Below are 20,034 nucleotides of genomic sequence, written 5' to 3' on the forward strand. Positions count from 1 at the left end.
TGGTTACTAGCAGGGAAGGGGGGGGGGAAGGGATGGTGAGCGAGTTTGGGATGGACGTGTACACACGGCTGTATTTAAAATGGATAACCAACAAGGACCTGCACAGGGAACTCTGCTCAATGTGTTGCGGCAGGCTGGATGGGAGGAGAGTTTGGGGGAGAATGGAAACATGTATACCTGGAGAATGGAAGCATGTATACCTGGAGAATGGATACATGTATAGGAGAATGGAAACATGTATACCTGGAGAATCATAAATGTATACCTGGAGAATGGAAACATATATACCTGGAGAATGGATACATGTATAGGAGAATGGATACATGTATACCTGGAGAATGGAAGCATGTATACCTGGAGAATGGATACATGTATAGGAGAATGGAAACATGTATACCTGGAGAATGGATACATGTATACCTGGAGAATGGATACATGTATAGGAGAATGGAAACATGTATACCTGGAGAATGGATACATGTATACCTGGAGAATGGATACATGTATACCTGGAGAACGGAAACATGTATACCTGGAGAATGGAAGCATGTATACCTGGAGAATGGATACATGTATAGGAGAATGGAAACATGTATACCTGGAGAATGGATAAATGTATACCTGGAGAATGGAAACATGTATACCTGGAGAATGGATACATGTATACCTGGAGAATGGAAACATGTATACTGGGAGAATGGATACATGTATATCTGGAGAATGGAAAACATGTATACCTGGAGAATGGAAAACATGTATACCTGGAGAATGGATACATGTATACCAGAATGGAAACATGTATACCTGGAGAATGGATACATGTATAGGAGAATGGAAACATGTATACCTGGAGAATGGAAACATGTATACCTGAAGAATGGATACATGTATAGGAGAATGGAAACATGTATACCCGGAGAATGGAAACATGTATACCTGGAGAATGGAAACATGTATAGGAGAATGGAAACGTGTATACCTGGAGAATGGATACATGTATAGGAGAATGGAAACATGTATACCCGGAGAATGGAAACATGTACACCTATGGCTGAGTCCCTTTGCTGTCCACCTGAAACTATAACAACATTGTTTATCAGCTACACCCCAATGCAAAACAAAAAATTTGAAAAAAAAAATAGAATCATACAAAAAATAATTACAGGGGTTTAGATGTAAAGAATGATAACTCTTAGGAAAGACTACATGAGCTGAGGGACTCTCACAGAAACAGAATAAAGATGTATGTACACTAGGGTCTGCCTTGCATCTGCAATTGCTTTTCTTCTTTAAAGCCTGCCTCTGCTGAGGGCACACGCATGATGAAGTTGAAGGATAGGCTAAACCCGCTGACTGTGAAGCTCAGAGAACCTAACTCTGTGGGCTTGGAGTTCAGGAGAATTTGAACAAGAAACTATTAATATGAACATAGGTTATCACCACCTCACTCTCAAACAATACATCTTCGTAACAAAGCGTGTTATAATCAACTCTAGGAAGATTAATGAGAACCACAGGACAGCTTACAAATAAAGATTAAAGGTCATGGAAAAGTTCTGGAATCACCATCAGATTTTAGAGCATAGTTTACAACTGGGGACTTCCCTGGTGACCAAGACTCCACACTTGCCCTGCAGGGGGCCTGGGTTCCATCCCTGGTCAGGGAAGTAGACCCCACATGCTGCAACTAAAGATCCCTCACGCCACAGCCAAGACCCAGAGCAGGCAAATACACAAATATTAAAAACAAAAAACTTTACGATGGAAAGCTCCACCCCCAGGAAGGGAAAGCCCGTGTCTCACCATACTGCCTTCGTTGTTCCCGACCATGGTGTTGTAACTGCCCGTTAACCTCCTTAATTCCGTTACTTCAAAGGTAACGTCTAACCCATTGGGAAGTGCATCATCACCTAATAAGTGAGAAAGATGAAACAATTAAGACAGCTTGAGTGTGCAGCTTTATTTTCTATCCCACTGTGATAAGTGACAGAATGCAAACTGAAGCCTCCGATGATTTCACAACCTCCTTTGGAACACACACGCACTGGTTTAAAGCCTAAGAACGTGTGTGAAAACCCCATCACATCCCGACCCACGGGTTTGGTTTCTGTGGTGGAAGACAGCGAGGTCAGGCTTCGCTGAAAGGGGCAGCTGACGGTACTTGTTCCCCCACAAGTGAGCTCCTTGAAAATGCCGGGGCGGGGGGGGGGGGCGGGTGGCGGGTGGCTCAGTTCAATGGATGTTAAAATGTGGAATTCGAGTGACAGAGGGGCTTGAGTAACCCTGATGGAGAAGCAACAGCTCGACCTGGATGTAGGACGTGGATGGCTCTGTCCTTCCCACGCTGGCGGCATGGGGCCTGAGTTCAGTGCAGCTGCCCCTCACCCACCGAGCGCCCTCGGGGCCAGGGGCCTGAGCGCCAGAAAGGCCGAGGTTGAGCCTGGGACCCTGGCTGGACACCCACAGCCTCTGGGAGTCGTCAGACCCACGGACACCTGGACAGGGGCTCCCGAACTCTCAGATTCAGCGGGTCCAGGGTGGAGTCTTGGCACCACATTTTTTTTTTTAATTAGCAGACTTTACCGCTTAGAGGAGTGGTTTTAGGTTTATAGAAAAACTGAGCAGAAAGTAGAGAGAGTTCCCATGAGCCCCCTCTACACTCCCCTCCCCCACACATTGCACTGGTGGGCTATGTTTGTTACAACTGATGCACCAACAGAGATGTTCCTGTTAACTCGAGGGCTGCCTGCACTAAGGTTCACTGTTGGCACCGCACATTCTAGACATCTGACAAATGGATGATGTCCACATTCTTTCTTAAAAGCTCCTGGGTAGTTCTAAAGGCAGCCAGGGTGGAGAACCACGGACAGAAGTGAACCAGCTGACCACGTACACATCACATTCACAAAAGACAGGAGAGCGCTAAATCTAAACGTCACCAGCAGGACTCGCCACCAACAAGCACTCCAGAGCAATGGCAAGGGCCACTGTCACACACCTGTCCCACTGGGGGCGAGAGACCAGGGGGGTCTCTGTTAGTCACAGATGAACCTGTATTCCAGGTAATAAAAATATCTTTCGTTTACATAGCATTTTATATTTTTGCAAGCACTTTCATATACTGTTTCATTTTCATCTTCTCAAAATTATCTTTCACTCAATCCTGAAGAGTTCACTTGTTTTCTGATTCATTCCAAATATGTATTTTTCAGGGGACTTCGGAATGGAGTGAATCAACACATACAGAGTCCTTCAGGATTCGGTCTCCTGAGCCTTCTTCTGCCTCATCTTGCATCACTCATTCCCCACGACTGCCTTCTGGCTCTGGCGCCCTGACGTCCACCCGATGACCCTTTCTCTCTGGCCACTGGGTCTATTCTCTCTCCCTAGAACATTCCTCATCAGTCCTGCTTCCCAAACGCACTCACATCTTTTAGGTCTCAGCATCTGCGTCACCTCTTCCAGGAAGTCTTCTCTGATCCACTTTGCCTCTGCTGACCGAGAGACTATCCCCTCCTGCAGCGCCCCGCCCCCATACAGCACAACCTACTACTGAACTGTCCTCACTTCTGTCTGTCCCCAGCCCTGTTCCACTTGACCAGAAGCTGCTTCGGAAAGACACCATGTCTTGTCTGCCATGGTCTCTTCCCACAGCAGGGACTCATTAACCAAAGAATAAACACCAAGGTAAGACAGTTTGCCCAATATCATAGCAATCAAGCAAGTGAACAGACACTCAAAAGTGAAATCTGACTCCCACTTGCCTCCTCTTCTTAACACACATTTAGGTGGAATCTGCCAAGAGCTCATTCAGACACCTGCTGGGGTGGGTTATCCTGAAAAAGCCCGGTTCTCTTCTTCTCAGAACCCTGGTCCCATCCAGGGACTCGGCAAGCAGCATCTTCAAAGTCACCTGAGCTCCCTCGGCCTGACATGAAGACCCAGTGAATTCCTTGAGAACACATGTGCTCTCTGCCTGGACACGTAAATAGTGATCCTAGGGGGGTGGACGAAAAGGTGAATCAGAGAGAAGCTGCAACCAGGATCCATACCTTGACACGTATCGATCAAAACATCCACTTGTCTAAATATTCCTAGACGCAGCAACTTTTCACGGGCTTCGTGAGACTTCCTCATAACCTGTAAGAGAGAAAAACAGAGATGGTATTCCTCCAACATACAGAGACATACATGGTGGCAGTGAGACCAGGCTGGCCGCTTAGCATTCGTGCGAAGTTGATGATTCCCTGAGAAGAATATTAATCTTTAAAAAAAAAAACTATACTTTTAAAAGTGTTTTAAAAACACTACTTAAGAGATCACATAAAACGGGGACTGGAGGCAGCCCAGTCCCCATGGTCACGAAGAAGCTGCTGGCGACTCTGCCAGGTACCTAAGTGTGGTTCCGCGAGCAGACGGACACGAGGAAGCCACAGAGGAGAGGACGGTGCAACCGGGAAAGACGAAGGTGCGTAAACGAGTAAGGGCCCGAGGAGTCGGTGGGGGTGGGTGGCAGTGAACAGCCCACCCCCCCAGGGTCATGCAGGGCCCTGAGGGCAAAGTGCGCTGAGCACCAGGGGGGGTGCAGGGAGGATCAAGACCCCCCCACCAGCAGCTCTGCGGCAAAGCCAGGACTGCCGTGAGGAACACGGGGAGGGGCGACCCCGGGCAAGACGGGGGAACACCTCTTCTCTGGGGTCAGGGTGGACGCGAAAGCATGTCAGTTAACGGAGGGGGTTCAGCCCCCTTCCCGGTAGGAGGCGAGCTCATCAGTGGGGGCGGGGTACCCAGTGGTACGGGCAGAGGGCCATGGGGTCTTTGGAAGACGGGGTCTTTGGAAGGGGATGGGAAGGCTACGCACAGGGGGACACTTACCTCGATAAGGTTTTTCGCCTTAAAAACATCTTTAATTTCACACATGATGATGTCGTCCTTAGTCCTTCCAAGTCCATCAAAATGAACGTGTTGAACCACCACCTGGAGGTGACAAGGGGACACAGACTGTTGAGAATAACACAGGGCAAAAGGTCAGGCCTCAGGCCAAGGGTGCAAACCTAAAACTAGCTTCGAAGACTTTTTTTTTTTTAATGTAATGATCCACGTTTCTTAATTCCATGCCTTTTCAAAAAACTGGTCCCTTGAATTGACTGGGTCTGTACTTCCTGCGAAGGAGACTTACAAGGTCTCTGCAGCCAGATGACCAAGGGCCAGGTCAGTCCTAAAGCCAGGCAGGGTGCAGAGATCCTCTGGACCTCCTTCCCCACATGCTCCCTGGGGCACCGGCCTCTGGATGATGCCGACTGTGACCTGGTTTAATAACTGAGTATTCTGCCGGAGATCCCGTGTGGATTTCAATATAGCACGATAAACACTAGCTCAGAGTCTCTCCCTTGTCTATACTTAGTTCATTCATTCATTCAATAAAAATGCACTGATTACCTATGAACCAAGTATCACACTGAACAATGAGAATACATCAGCAAGCAAAGCTTAAAAATTTCTGACTCTATGGAGGTTATATTCTAAAGGGGCGAGAAACAGGCAATGTGCATAGTACAGTAGATGGTAGTGAGTAACAGAGAAAAATCAAGCAGGCGTAACGGGGAGTGTTAGGGCCTGCGTGACTTACAGGTGGTCAGAACACTATACTACAATCGTAATCAAAGAACCAATGAAAGGGAGGAAGGTGGGAGGGACGTTCAAGAGGGAAGCAACATATGTACACCTGTGACTGATTCAGGTTGATGTACGGCAGAAACCAACACAACAGGATAAAGCAATTAACCTCCGATTAAAACTAAGTAAATTTAAAATAGAAAAAAGAACTAATGAAAATATGCTTACATTTCCCTATTTAATTTCAAAGACAACAAAGTTTAGAAAAAGTTTCATTCAAGACCCAAAGTCTTTTTTTTTTCTGGGAGGAGGGAACAAAGGTTAAACTTTAGCACCACTTGAGTTTCTCTTTGAAATACTTTTGGGTTTTTTTGTAACATAAATACAAAAATGTGTTTGTTTACCCTTCCTGTGTAAAGAATCACCAAGGAAAAACTATTCCTCTAAAACCAGAAGCTATTTCTCTAAGTGTCCAATCTTTCTAAAATGTAGCTGGCTGCAAACTCTTCTTTGATAAAGGTGTCAACAAGGTGAATCCCTGTCTGTTTCCCCAGTGGCTTGTGGAAGCCAGCGCTTCTGGCAACAATGGTATGGAGCCCTCGCCCTCCACGGGATACGCACATCTTTGTTCTCAAGAATTTCCTGCTTAGCTTCAGGTTCAACTTCAACAAATTCAGCTTCTTCTCCTAATGCTCCGAAATCAGGTCCACTGGCAGGAAGAGGCTCCAAACTCTGAAAGGGAGTGGGGGGAAACCGCAGATAAATGAACTCACATTAAAAAGCCAGAATCTTTTCGTTTTTGTCTTTAGAGGACGCTCCAGGAAACCCAGGACCACAGCTTGTTCTAGTGCTGGTGGCAACCGGGTGGGGAGCACAGTGAGAGGAAGCAGCTGTCGACTTACAAGCCTTCGGCTGACAGTGACCCTTCGGGGTCCGGAGTATTGTTATTACAGAAAACAAAGGTGAAAATTAGTCAACAAAAGGGTCAGGCACAAACTACAATGACTGTTCCATGAACTGAGTTCTGTATACCTAAGACTCACTGAAGACAAACAAAAATTGCTTTCCTGTTACAGAAAGTATCCTAATTTTTTAAACCAAAACTAGATACAATCTAGGATAGTTACATTAACAAACCCAATTACTAAAAGATACTTCTCTGGACTCTGATAGATTTGTTTTGGTTCAGAAAGTCTCACTCACACACTAAGGGGAGTAGCATATGCCAGAAAGTGGTCCTTCAGTCTGAAGTGACATTGCCTCAAAAGCGTTCAAGCATCTTCTGAGGAAGGACTCTACAGTAAAAATTATGGAGACATGATAATACAATAGTATACAAAACAATGCGCATATAATACTGTATATTTATTACATAACATAACTGCTTCAGTCCACAGGGTCACATGGCAAAGTGGGAGCCAATACAATGCGGGAGACCCAGTTCACTCCCTGGGTAGGGAAGATCTGGAGAAGGAAATGGCAACCCACTCCTGTATTCTTGCCTGGAAAATCCCATGGATGGAGGAGCCTGGTGGGCTACAGTCCATGCGGTTGCGGAGTCGGACACGACTGAGCGACTTCACTTCACTTCATGGGGTCACAAAGAGTCAGACACGACTGAGCAACTGAACAATGTGACTGCGTAACCACAGGCACTCCCAGAGACTCGAGTGGCCCCAGGTGGCTGAACACACGGGCAGCTCTGGGGAGGACTATGGCACCGGTCACCCGCTGCGCCCTTCCTCCACCCGCTCTCCATAGAGAAACACTTCTGAAGTGCGCAGGCGTGTCTGTCGCCTGCGGAACGTGCAGCAGGGGGGACTCTGGGCCGTTCTCGCCCTTTCCCTGGAATGTTCAATGGCCTCTTGTCGGCACATCCTCCATCATGGCACTGGTCCTCTGGAAAGGTACTGACCTGACATTACCATGGCCGCTTTCCCATCCTGGCCCTGAAGGACGGGTCCTTAAAAGCGCCCCCAGGGACAGAGTGCAACTGGACTTCTCAGCGGGGCCCGGAGGAGCTCCACCATGCAGCCCCCTTCTGCTACTCCAGACTCGACCCCGACCACACGCGACCCTCGCGCTCCTGTCTGGGCACAGCTAGTCCTCTCCGCCCAGGATCACTAGCCTCCTCCCCAGAGATGAGCCGAAAGAACCACCCTCGCTGTCATCTCCTCTGCGAGCCGTCCCTGGTTCTTCAGCGAGAATCCGTCCCTTCTTCACAGGGATCCCCCTCGGCGGAAGTTTATGACCTCAGCAGGTACCCCTTTTTATGTTTACCTGCCCGGCTATATCAGAAATACTCATTTATGGAATGGGTGAGTGAATGATTTTTTTTTTTTCTTTTGTTCTCACGTTTAATAAATATCTGAGTGCCTACTGTCTGCTTAAGAGTAGGGAAGGATCGTCGCGGGGAGAAAAAAAAAAAAAAAAAAAGAGTAGGGAAGGCAGCCGTGAATAAGACAGACTCGGTCGTTCCCTCAGGGACTGATGTAGATTATTTACATGAGTACAAACGGAAGATGATGTTGGGCAAAGAAATAGAATTTATTTCACATAATTATCCTTTCATTTTTGTTGTGTAAATATTTAAAACAGGAGATCATTATTGTATTTCTCAAAAATGTGAACAAATCAAAGTAACTTTTTAACTTTTTTTAACATGGACCATTTTTAAAGTCTTTATTGAGTCTGTTACAATATTGCTTCTGTTTTATGTTTGTTGGTTTTTTGGACACAAGGCATGCGGGATCTTAGCTCTCTGACCAGGGATCAGACAAGCATCCCCTGCATTGGAAGGAGAAGTCTTAACCACTGGACTGCCAGGGAAGTCCCTAAAATAGTAACATTTTAATGCAACCTTTCATGAACATGCTTCTGTATTTAAGTTTACATAGTGCTAAAAAGTGTATTACAGATGAGCAAATCCTACATTCAGAATATATACTATGGTTAGGAACATACACACATATTCATTGCTCTTAATCCGATGCCTGACAAACAGACTTTGTCTGGACATTAAGTTCATGTGCTATTATGCTAAAAAATATTCCCTTATGGTTCCTAAAATCTCGAAGCATAGAACATACTTCACCAAAGACTTGCCACACCCATTTGTAGTCTTAAATCCGAAATTTAGACTTTAAGTTCAACAGATGGTGTCTTTACAGTCTCACCAACTGCACCAAAGCTTGATGTCCTAAATTAACTGTTTCACTAATAGAGATTCATTCATTCACCAAATATCCACCCACTATGTGACAAGCACTTGCAAGAGTCTCACCTTCACAGAATTTACATTGCAGTGTCTGGCTAAGTATTCAGTGAAATGAATTAAAATAAATATTTGGATCTAGCCTATAACCTTTAAGCAGATGTCTACTGTGAGTCGACAAACTTTACTGAACACCATATGCCAAGCACTGGGCAAGGCAGTGCTAACAGAAGAAATAGGACATGAAATAAATTTGATGAGTTATGAACACCATCTTTAAAGTGATATAGACTCGAATGAGACAGAAAATACCAGAAAAAATAATAGATATCAATGGTAAATACTGTTTCAGAAAACTTTTTTATTCCAATTTTTTTTTTTTTTAATTTTTTCGTCTTGCCATGAAATGTGTGGGATCCTAGCTCCCCAACCAGGGACTGAAGTTTTCCTGCACACACTGCCCAACCCCCCCAACAGTGGAAACAGCATCCCAACCACTGGACTGCCAGGAAATCCTGACTCAGAAAACTTTTGTTTCACATATGCATGAGGGTACTGGCTCAGAGGTTAAAGCATCTGCCCGCAACGCAGGAGACCTGGGTTCTACCCCTGGGTCGGGAAGGTCCCCTGGAGAAGGAAATGGCAACACACTCCAGTATTCTTGCCTGGAGGATCCCATGGACAGAGGACCCTGATAGGCTACAGTCCACGGGGTCGCAGAGTCAGACATGACTGAGCGACTTCACTTCACTTCACTAGATACCAAATCTGGGAAGTTTTCTTACTGTGAGTTCTAACCAAAAAATTCAAACACTGGCTAGTGAAATTAAAAAACTGCAATTATTTTTTGTCAATGTATTCAATAAGGAGTGGCAGTTTCAGTGTCAAAGGAGCTCGATAAAAGCCAAGTCTTTTTGTTCCTATACTCCGAGCACCTAGAACAGTGCCAGGCAGCACACGGCTGACCGTCAGTAAACACGAGCTGAATAAACGAACAAATGCTTACTTTGCCAAGATGCTACAAGGGATCCAAGGCAAATAAGATGTGGTTCCTATTGTCATCTAGAAACTAAGAATCTAAAAGGTTAAGTGAAAAATGCAGAGCTAAAACAGGGCACCAGAATAGAAATGTCAATCAAGGAGGTTGGTAGCACATCCACAATGAGGAACGGAGGGGAGACAAGGTTTGTGTAGAAAATGATTTGAACTGAGTTCTAAAAAAATCAGGGGCTTCATTTGTGGCTCAGCTGGTAAAGAATCCACTTGCAATGCAGGAGACCAGGGTTCGACCCCTGGGTTGGGAAGATCCCCTGGAGAAGGGAAAGGCTACCCACTCTAGTATTCTGGCCTAGAGAATTCCATGGACTGTATAGTCCATGGGGTCGCAAAGAGTCAGACACGAATGAGGAACCTTCACTTCACTTCTAAAAGACTGGCCCGTTTTGTCAGGTATTGCGAGTGATGAAAGAGGCAAGCTATGGCCAACAGCACGGTCCAAATAGTGTTTTATTTGAAAGAAATATCTGGCAAAGGGAAGTTAAGGTCAATTCTGGACAACATGCTGGGACATCTGTGCTAAATTCTTTCAGGAAAACTCCCGAAAAATTCTCAGCAGCACAACTGAAACAATCTATGCTGCAGAAAAAGTTGTGCTGTGGGCTGGGACTCAGGACCATGCAGATGGTTCAGAACATTCTGTTTCAGAACATTCTGAGGCTTGAACGGTAAGGCCTTGGACAGATATTCTTTCTCTGGGCCTCAGTTAAGATTGCAATAAAGGAGAGCAGCCGGGCAGTCTGCCTCCACACCATGCCCAAGCAAGTGCATTTACATACACCGTGTTTCAATTCTCCCAACAGCCCAGTGAGTGGACACTATTACCACCTCCACTCAGTCTGGTTCCCTCTTTGACCAGTAACCAGGAGACATGAGGACTCCTGAGCCTGGGTGGGAAGACTTCAGAAGATGCTTCCTGCTCTAGGAAAGCCTAGCAAGACCCCAGCAGCAGCTGAGCCAGAGAGACTGGAAAAAGCAAAAAAGCAGAGACGTTACTTGGCCAACAAAGATCCATCTAGTCAAAGCTCTGGTTTTTCCAGTGGTCATAGATGGATGTGAGAGGTGGACTATAAAGAAAGCTGAGCACCAAAGAATTGATACTTTTGAAATGTGGTGTTGGGAGAAGACTCTTGAGTCCCTTGGACTGCGAGGAGATCCAACCAGTCCATCCTAAAGGACATCAGTCCAGAATATTCATTGGAAGGACTGATGCTGAAGCTGAAACTCCAATAGTTTGGCCACCTGATGCGAAGAAACCGACTCATTGGAAAAGATCCTGATGCTGGGAAAGATTGAAGGCAGGAGGAGAAGGGGACGACAAAGGATGAAATGGTTGGATTGCATCACCGACTCGATCGACATGGGTCTGAGCAAACTTCAGGAGTTGGTGATGGACAGGGAGGCCTGGCGTGCTGCAGTCCGTGGGGTCGCAAAGAGTCGAGGACACAACTGAGCGACTGAACTGAAGGAACTCAGACGCCGCTGAGGGCAGAAAGAATTTATTCCTCCGCTGCAGGACATCGCGGAAAGCCCGCTGGCCCTGTCCCGGCCCCACTGCTAAGTGACCTTGGTAAAGTCAGGTCTCTCCTCTGGGTATCAGTTTTCCAGCTCGGAAGCCGCCGTAGTGAGTGGAGACATCTTTACGGCCTCCTCCACCCGGCCCGCGGCGGCGCGGCGCTGGAGCTCCCCCAACCCCCACCCCGGTACCGTTCCCCGCTGGCCTTCGCGCCCCGCCGCCGCCCTCTTTGTACCCGGGCAGCCCCGGGAGCAGCCGCGAGAGCGTCTCCCCGCGGCGCCCGCCCCGAGGTCACGCAGCCCGTGCGGGTCGCTGGGCCTCTTACCCGGGCGTGCACCGTCCCCATGGCTCCCTCTCTGGCCGCCGCTTCCCAGAGCAGCCCCGGCCGGACGAAGGCTCAGCGGGTGAGGACAGAGGGCGGGGCTCCGGTGACCGAGCTCCGGATTGGGGCAACACCCACAAGCCCCTAGACGCGGCGGACTGGGGGCGGCCATGATGTCCCGCCCTCGCTCCGCCCCTTGGCTCACGGTGCTTCCGCTCATTGGCTCATAGGCATCCGTGACCCGGATGTACACGCGGACGCCCGGAAGCCCTGCGACCTGGAAACGGCCCCAGCACCGCGCGTTAGGTAGCGCTCAGAGGAGCTGGTGGTGCGTGGATGGTGGGTGTCCGTGAGGGCCTATGGGGGTGGGCGCCCCGGAGTTGCCCCTGGAGGACAGTACACCAGCTGGTGAGCGCGTGGGGCCTCATGTCTTTCCCTTAAACCTCGTCTTTAGTTCAGTTAAGCCGCTCAGTCGTGTCAGACTGTTTGCGACCCGGTGACCAGGCCTCCCTGTCCATCGCCACCTCCTCGGAGTTTCCTCAAACGCGTGTCCATTCCTTGGCTCCGTGGTGCCGCGCTTGTCACCGCACTCTGGCGACTGGCTCTCCACGCCTGGCTGCGGCTGTGGCTTCCCCCGCTCCTGCCTGCGGAGCCTCACAAATCCGGATTGGCGCTCTGCATCTCTCCCTCTGGCCACATGGACCCTTCAGGTCACTGAAGATCCCAGGGCTCAGGCTCCTCGTTGACAGAATGAAGGTGACGTCTTACCTGCTTGGCAGGGATGGATTACAAGGCTTTTACACGAGTGTATAAAAGCACCAGGCACAGGGCAGGGCGCTGAGTGAGCAGCGAGTCAATGGCCACTATTCTTTCAACTGCAGTGAATGTCAAGAGTGTTATCCAGGGGCTGACGTGGGGACTATTCACATTGGAAAACAAGACAGCTCTGGTGTTTTTGAGTCTAAGCTCGCTCTGATCCTGGTAGGATAGGCAGTGAATCTGGGGAGAGGAGGAAATGAGGCCAGGAGTCTGACTTTATTCGGAAAGCTGGCTGACTGAGAAGAGGGCAGACTGATGTCTCAAAGTAACCCATCTTGTAGGGGTCTGGATGCCAGGTTCTTTTATGGATCCGAGATGATCCGAGGTGAGGAGACCTAGTAAAATAGAGGCCATTAATCTTGGAAATATCTTCTAGAATGGCAAGTCTCAGACAGGGAAATGGGTTAACTCCTTTCTTTCTAACATCTCCAGGTGGACAGGGTTATGCACAAAGGCACTTTAGCTTAACAGGCAGAGGTACAGACAAGCTATTAGGTATGATTGTAATAACAAAAGCAGCAGAAAGCAAGTGGAACAGTTTCAAGGTGGAGTCAGAATTGACTTCTCCCTGCAACAGGGGGCTTCATTTTGGTGGTGGAAACAGCTTCCTGTCTCAAATGACAGCATATAATAAGTAATCACACATGGTGATAAATGCAGTGAGAGAAACGAGACAGAACAAGAGAAGGATTTTCAGTATCCTGTGGTCTCATGTTTCCACCCCTTCCCAGAGACCCTGACACCCTTTCCCATTTAAGTGGCAGTACCTTAATTCTGTTGCCTTCCTGGGGTAAATAGTAAGTCCATATTCCCCTTTTTGCCCCTCCCAGGCCCCCCTTCCCGCACTGCATTCCTTGCCAGTTGACCTAGTTATCTGTTTTCTGAGCTGGCCTGGTGCCTGGAGGCGGGGCCCAGTCCTTCGCTCCATGAGGCCAGAGGCTGCATGGTGCCTGGTGTGGTGCAGGGACTCAGTTAATATTTCCCGAATTACTGCTCTCCCACCGTAGGCTACAGCAGACAGAAAGACACTGCTTATATTAAAAATGCACATTCCTGGGGCCTCAGCCCTGATCTACTGAACCAGCCTCTGCCAAGTAGAACCTGGAGATCTGAAGTTTTTAAAGTGGGCTACATAATTCTTTTACCCATTATGTTTAAGAACCCCACAGTAAAGAATCTGCCTGCAGTGCGTGTTCAGTTCAGAAGGAAGTGGCAACCCACTGCAGTATTCTTGTTTGGGAAATCCTATGGACAGAGGAGCCTGGCGGCCTACAGTCCCTGCTGCTGCTGCTAAGTCACTTCAGTCGTGTCCGACTCTGTGCAACCCCTTAGATGGCAGCCCACCAGGCTCTCCCGTCCCTGGGATTCTCCAGGCAAGACCATGGGGTTGTAAGAGTCGGACACGACTTAGTGATTAAACAGCAGCATTCTAAAAAGCTTTATGTCTGTGTCTGACTTCATCACTTATTTCTAAAGTCTCTGAAGACTTGGGCTACTCACCTGCTTATAAGGAACTTGGCCAGAATTGGGTGGAAGAGGTGCTCAGCAAGGGGGGGGAGGAAACAGAGCAGTGGCAGCAACAGAGCATCTGTGAGAGGTGCAGGACGAGGATGCGGGGCCGGGACACAGGCAGGCAAGACGGCCTCCCATGAAAAGGGGAAGGGTGTGCGGGGCCAGGTCTGGCACGGGGACTTCTGGGTCTGGGCATGCATTCAAGAGAGGGTGAGCTCTAAGAACTGGGCTATAAGTTAGCTGTTGACCCCTGGCAAGTCACATCCTCTTGAAGGGTTACTTTTCTCCACTCTAAAATAGAGATGAGATTGCTAAGGACCAAAACCAGAAGATTTTGTTTTAATTGTTTTCTATTTCACACTGGGAAGTAATGGGTCCTGGGCTTTTGCACTCTTTTAGGCCATTTTGGATCACCCCTTGGCAGATCACAACCAGGTTAGCTCCCCTTTAAATGGCTACGAGAGCTGGCTTTATGGGCAGACCAGCTGGTTGGGTTTCAGCCATGATTCTGTCACCGCTAAGCTGTGTGGACTTAGGCAGGGCCTGTACCTCTCTGGGTCAGTTCCCCCTTTGGTGAAGTGAGGGTGGTGATGGTAGCCACCTCGTAAGGTTATTTAATAGATGTAAAGGTGTGCCTGGCCTAGAAAGAAAGAGCCTGTGCGCGTGTACAGAGCCTGAAACCAGGCCTAGAGGGAGAGAGCACGTGTGCGCGCCTGCATACACACACACACACACACACACACACACACACACACACACGGGAGCTTTTATAAGGATGTAACAGACCCAGACACACACGGGAGCTTTTATAAGGATGTAACAGACCCAGACACACACACACACACGGGAGCTTTTATAAGGATGAAACAGACGCAGAAAAAGTAAGCAACTTACACTATATCCAAGCTGAACCCAGCATGACATGGCCCCGCCACTGGCTCTTAGCCGCCTCTGAATGATGCCCGCGTGTCCCAGGGTCTGAGGACGGGGGTGAGGTAGATGACTCAGAAGCCTCTCGACCCGTGAAAGAAGTGGGGGGAGCACATATAACAGGCTGTGCCGGGTTGTTACCGGGCAAGAGCTGGAGGGCCCTCCGCTCGGTGCCCACAGGCCTGGCCCCTAGGGCCCCGGACACCTGCCTCTGGCCACCAAAGGGAGGCTTTGAGGGTCTGACTGCTCCCCAGCTCAGACACAGAAGATTGTGATGTGTGAAAACTTGGACACAGATTTCCAAAGATAACCTAGGAGAAGGAGCAAATTTTAAGCACGAGTCACACAAGCTGGACACTTATTTAAAATTCATCCTCCTGCTGCCTGAACCTCAGTTTTCTCCAGGATGAAATGAAGATAGCAATTCCTAAAGCATAATGCTGCAGTGAGGATTTCAGGAGAGAGCATGGGGCCTGGCTCACTGTGAATGCTGAATAAACTAAGCTTTCTTCTTGCATTTCCTTGTTATCCTCTTACGAAAGCCTCCTCTCAAAGATAAGCCATGACTTTGTCCTGCAGATTGCAATACAAGTCCTGAGCCAAATAATCTGAGAGCCTATTGTGTACAAGGGCCAGGGTGGCTGAGGACGTGTTGAACACAAAGTCACAGTTCTGCCCTCTCTGATGGTCACGATGTACACTTTTTTTTTTTTCTTTTGGTCACGCCGTGTGGCATGCAGGACCTTAGTTCCTATCCAGGGGTCAAGTCCTTGCCACTGCTCTGCCCCCTGAAGTAGAAGCCTGGGATCATACCCACTGGACTGCCAGGGCGTTCCCCGTGTATTAACATTTCAGAGACAGACATCCTGAAGTGCACACACCGTTTGGATTTCTTTAACCCAGTATTTCCTGGGTTATTTACTCTGCCATAAAGACTGGGGGGGTTTGAGGTTTTCAGTGGCCCTGTTCACCAGAATTTCTGCTCTTCCTCTTCGGAGCAAAAGGTAGACTTGCGTTTCCATGCCTCCGTCCATGTGGCTTGCTGTGGTCAACAAGTGGTGGGCAGAAGGGAAGGTGACATCCGGATGGACAGCTTTACGCGCCTTGTTCCTCCCCCACCGCCCATCCAGACCCTGGGTCCAGAGGCAGGGAAAGGTTCAGGCGGGGCCACCCGGCAGCAAAGGGCACGCACCCTGAGAAGTGAAACTTTTGGGAGCATAACCCCATTTATCTTAACTGATAAAAGTCCCTAGTCCCATCTGCAAGGACATCAGCGTTCTGGAAAACTTGGTTTACGAAGGGCTGACCTAAATACAAGTTAGTGACCACACTGGTTCCCTTGACAAAGTCAAATCCCGAGTTTCAGAGGCCATGAGGAAGGCACGCTGGGTCTTCACAGATCCCCGCAGAGGTGACCCCTGCCCTTAGTTTGGAGTGCCCTGAGGTGAAGGCCTCGCCTCCATCCCGTCTCCCCAGCTCCTGCCACCTGAGGAGTGAAGGTGAGCAGCTGAGAGGAAAGGACAGAGGTGCCAGCAGGAGGCGGAGGGCCCGGCGGGATGCCCGGGGCGGGGTCGATGCGGGAAGCCAGCTTCCTCGGGTCAGGGTGGGAGGTGACTTGACCGATTCTGGGCCCAAGAATGGCCTGAGGCAGAGTTCAGGCCACCAGCTGGTGCCCGGAAGTTGTTGCCACAGCACAGGGCAGGGGCGGGCTGCCAAGAGGGACTGGCTTCCAGGGGCCTGAAATGGAAGTGGAGGTGGCCGGGCAGGACAGGGACTAGCTGGGCGAGAAGGCGGCGGGGACTCAAGGCGCTGCCGGGTCCTGGCTCCGATGAGAGAGCTGAGCTCTGCCCTGGGGGGAGGGTGTGAGGGAGGCAGCCAGGGGCAGGTCGGGGGAGGTCAGGTGGGCCCTCCCCTGGACCAGAGACTGGGGCGTCCTCGGAGTGAGCCAGGACTCCCCAGGGGTGGCTGGATGCTTTCTACAGAGCGGCACGTCCAGGCCCTGGGGAAGAGCCGGATGCCCAGGATGAAATAGGGAACTCTGGGGTCCCAGAGGAAGGAGGCGGGGTCCAGGAAGGAGGGTCTGGGCCTCAGTGTCCAGGACAGAGCATGTGGCCGAGCCCATCTAGGGCAGCGGGCCCGTGAACCCCCTGAGGGATGGGGGTGGGGGTTGGCAGGAGTTTAAAGGAGCTTGGCCGTGAGGCCAGAAAAGCAGCACCGCGCGAAGGATGCAGAGACGAGGGGAAGCGGTGGAACAATCACATTTATTATGAATTATTTCCTGATGAACGCAGAAATTTAACATAAAATGTAATTACGGGGAACGGCATCATGGTAACCACCCTCGGTAACCGCGCAAACAGCCTTTCAGTCTCCACTCCACACACAGGCGGACACACACACACACACACACACATTGTTCCCTTAGCAAGACTGGGCTCATGCTTTTCAGCAGGTTCTGCTATCTGTTTAGCAAAGCGACGGTGGCTCCCTGTCATGGAACAGGCTGCACACTGCTGATTCCTAATGCGGGAGCATCCCAGTGTATCAAGGGCTCATAAATGTTTGACAGGGTGGGAGAAACTTGAGGGTGTTTCACATGCTAATGAGAAACCCGTAGTGCTGGAGAGGTGAGGGCCTGGGGGGCGGTGAGGATGTGGGGGGGGTGAGCTGGGGTCAGCCAATGAGGAGGAGACGGGCTCGCATGTAAGGCACCAGTGAGGCGGAACCGTGGATATTCCTAAGAAAAAGTAATACCCTTCCTCGATTTGTGCACATTTGAAAAAAATTAATAAAACACATGCTCATCGTAAGAAGGTGGAATAATCACAAATAGAAAGTCAGTCCCATGTCATCCTATCTTAACACATCTCTTTCCTTACAGTGACGGCAGAACCAGCGTAGAGAATACTACCTAAGTGGAAGTATCTTGGTTATTGTGAAATACTGCTAAGGTGGGGTTGCATGTGTTTAGACCCGTGCCATGGTTCTGGCAGAGAAGGCCACCGGGACCCGGAGCACGGCGCTCGGGGAAGCTGTGAGAGGGCGCCCCCAGGAGTCCAGGTCAGCTCAGCAAGGGGACCGCGCTTGGTCCCGGGGCCCAGGTGGCCAGACAGCCCTCCACTCAGCCCTGCCTCACTCGGGAAGTGAAGGCTACCAGCAGAGGAGGCCCCGGAAACGCGAGGGGCCGGCCAGGAGCCCCCACGGGGCACTTCCCCGCACTACCAGCCGACCCCGTGTTTTCACAGGCAGCCCCTGCTGCTACCCTCACGGTGCTGCTCTGTCTGGCCCTGCTGGTTCTTCGGCTCCAGGACACCTACACGGTGCGGGTGAGAGCTGCGGCTTTGCATGCCCACAAGCAGGATCTGAGCGTATTGTTCCTTTCCTTTTTGGTATCCTCAAATGCATAAATAAAAAAACGCACGCACACAGTGCACCCTGGGTCATATTACACGGGGCAGCGGGCCCATGTAATCTGTGCCTGCCAACAATTACCACCCTGGAGAGACAGTGGGTACCTGCCTCCAGGTCGTATCCATTAGAGCTAGGGGCGGGGTGTGCCAGGGTGACTGTCTTACGCACTGGATTTTTATTTTCAAGGCTTCTCTGAGTATTTTACTGATTCTCATAATAGATAATTCAACAGATATTAAGATTCCTTTATGTTTAATATCAATTTAGCTCAGTTCAGTCGCTCAGTCATGTCTGGCTCTTTGCGACCCCATGAACCGCAGCACACCAGGCCTCTCTGTCCATCACCAACTCCCAGAGTCCACCCAAACCCATGTCCATCGAGTCAGTGATGCCATGCAATCATCTCATCCTCTGTCGTCCCCTTCTCCTCCTGCCCTCCATCTTTCCCAGCACCAGGCTCTTTTCCAATGAATCAGCTCTTCACATCAGGTGGCCAAAGTATTGGAGTTGCAGCTTCAACATCAGTCCTTCCAATGAACACCCAGGACTGATCTTTAGGATGGACTGGTTGAATCTCCTTGCAGTCCAAGGGACTCTCAAGAGTCTTCTCCAACACCACAGTTCAAAAGCATCAATCTTCGAAGCTCAGCTTTCTTTATAATCCAACTCTCACATCCTTACATGACCACTGGGAAAACCATAGCCTTGACTAGACAGACCTTTGTTGACAAACTAATGTCTCTGCTTTTTAATATGCTGTCTAGGTTGGTTATAACTTTCCTTCCAAGGAGTAAGCATCTTTTAATTTCATGGCTGCAATCACCATCTGCAGTGATTTTGGAGCCCAGAAAAATAAAGTCAGCCACTGTTTCCACTGTTTCCCCATCTATTTCCCATGAAGTGATGGGACCGGATGCCATGATCTTAGCTTTCTGAATGTTGAGCTTTAAGCCAACTTTTTCACTCTCCTCTTTCACTTTGATCAAGAGGCTCTAGTTCTTCTTCACTTTCTGCCATAAGGGTGGTGTCATCTGCATACCCAAGTTTATTGATATTTCGCCCAGCAATCTTGATTTCAGCTTGCTCTTCCTCCAGCCCAGCGTTTCTCATGATGTATTCTGCATATAAGTTAAACAAGTAGGGTGACAACATACAGCCTTGACGTATTCCTTTTCCTATTTGGAACCAGTCTGTTATTCCATGTCCTGTTCTAACTGTTGCTTTCTGACCTGCATACAGGTTTCTCAAGAGGCAGGTCAGATGGTCTGGTATCCCCATCTCTTTCAGAACTTGCCACAGTGCATTGTGATCCACACAGTCAAAGGCTTTGACATAGTCAATAAAGCAGAAATAGATGTTTTTTCTGGAACTCTCTTGCTTTTTTGATGATCCAGCGGATGTTGGCAATTTGATCTCTGGTTCCTCTGCCTTTTCTAAAACCAGTTTGAACATCTGGAAGTTCATGGTTCACGTATTGCTGAAGCCTGGCTTGGAGAATTTTGAGCATTACTTTACTAGCGCGTGATATGAGTGCAATGGTGTGGTAGACTGAGCATTCTTTGGCATTGCCTTTCTTTGGGATTGGAATGAAACCTGACCTTTTCCAGTCCTGTGGCCACAGCTGAGTTTTCCAAATGT

General features: G+C 49.2%; 1 protein-coding gene and 1 long non-coding RNA gene across 2 annotated transcripts in view; both read right to left on the bottom strand.

Moving 5' to 3' along the window:
* Positions 1 to 11,902, bottom strand: part of SAMM50 (SAMM50 sorting and assembly machinery component) — a 31,312-nt gene extending 19,410 nt beyond the window's left edge. Inside the window, exons 1-5 of the mRNA XM_043881122.1 lie at positions 11,728 to 11,902; positions 6,238 to 6,348; positions 4,876 to 4,977; positions 4,053 to 4,140; positions 1,804 to 1,910 (exon numbers count right to left, since the gene is read on the bottom strand). Of these exons, the coding sequence (XP_043737057.1) occupies positions 1,804 to 1,910; positions 4,053 to 4,140; positions 4,876 to 4,977; positions 6,238 to 6,348; positions 11,728 to 11,748 (429 nt within the window). The 5' untranslated portion in view covers positions 11,749 to 11,902. The remainder of the gene's footprint in view (positions 1 to 1,803; positions 1,911 to 4,052; positions 4,141 to 4,875; positions 4,978 to 6,237; positions 6,349 to 11,727) is intronic.
* On the bottom strand, positions 28 to 1,791 carry LOC122680129. The gene is made up of 3 exons (XR_006336639.1): positions 937 to 1,791; positions 266 to 847; positions 28 to 177 (listed from the first exon to the last, which is right to left on the bottom strand). It is a non-coding gene; the product is annotated as an uncharacterized LOC122680129 (long non-coding RNA).
* Positions 11,903 to 20,034: the final 8,132 nt, after the last annotated feature.

Source organism: Cervus elaphus, chromosome 22 (genome assembly GCF_910594005.1).
Source record: "Cervus elaphus chromosome 22, mCerEla1.1, whole genome shotgun sequence".
Lineage (NCBI taxonomy): Eukaryota > Metazoa > Chordata > Mammalia > Artiodactyla > Cervidae > Cervus > Cervus elaphus.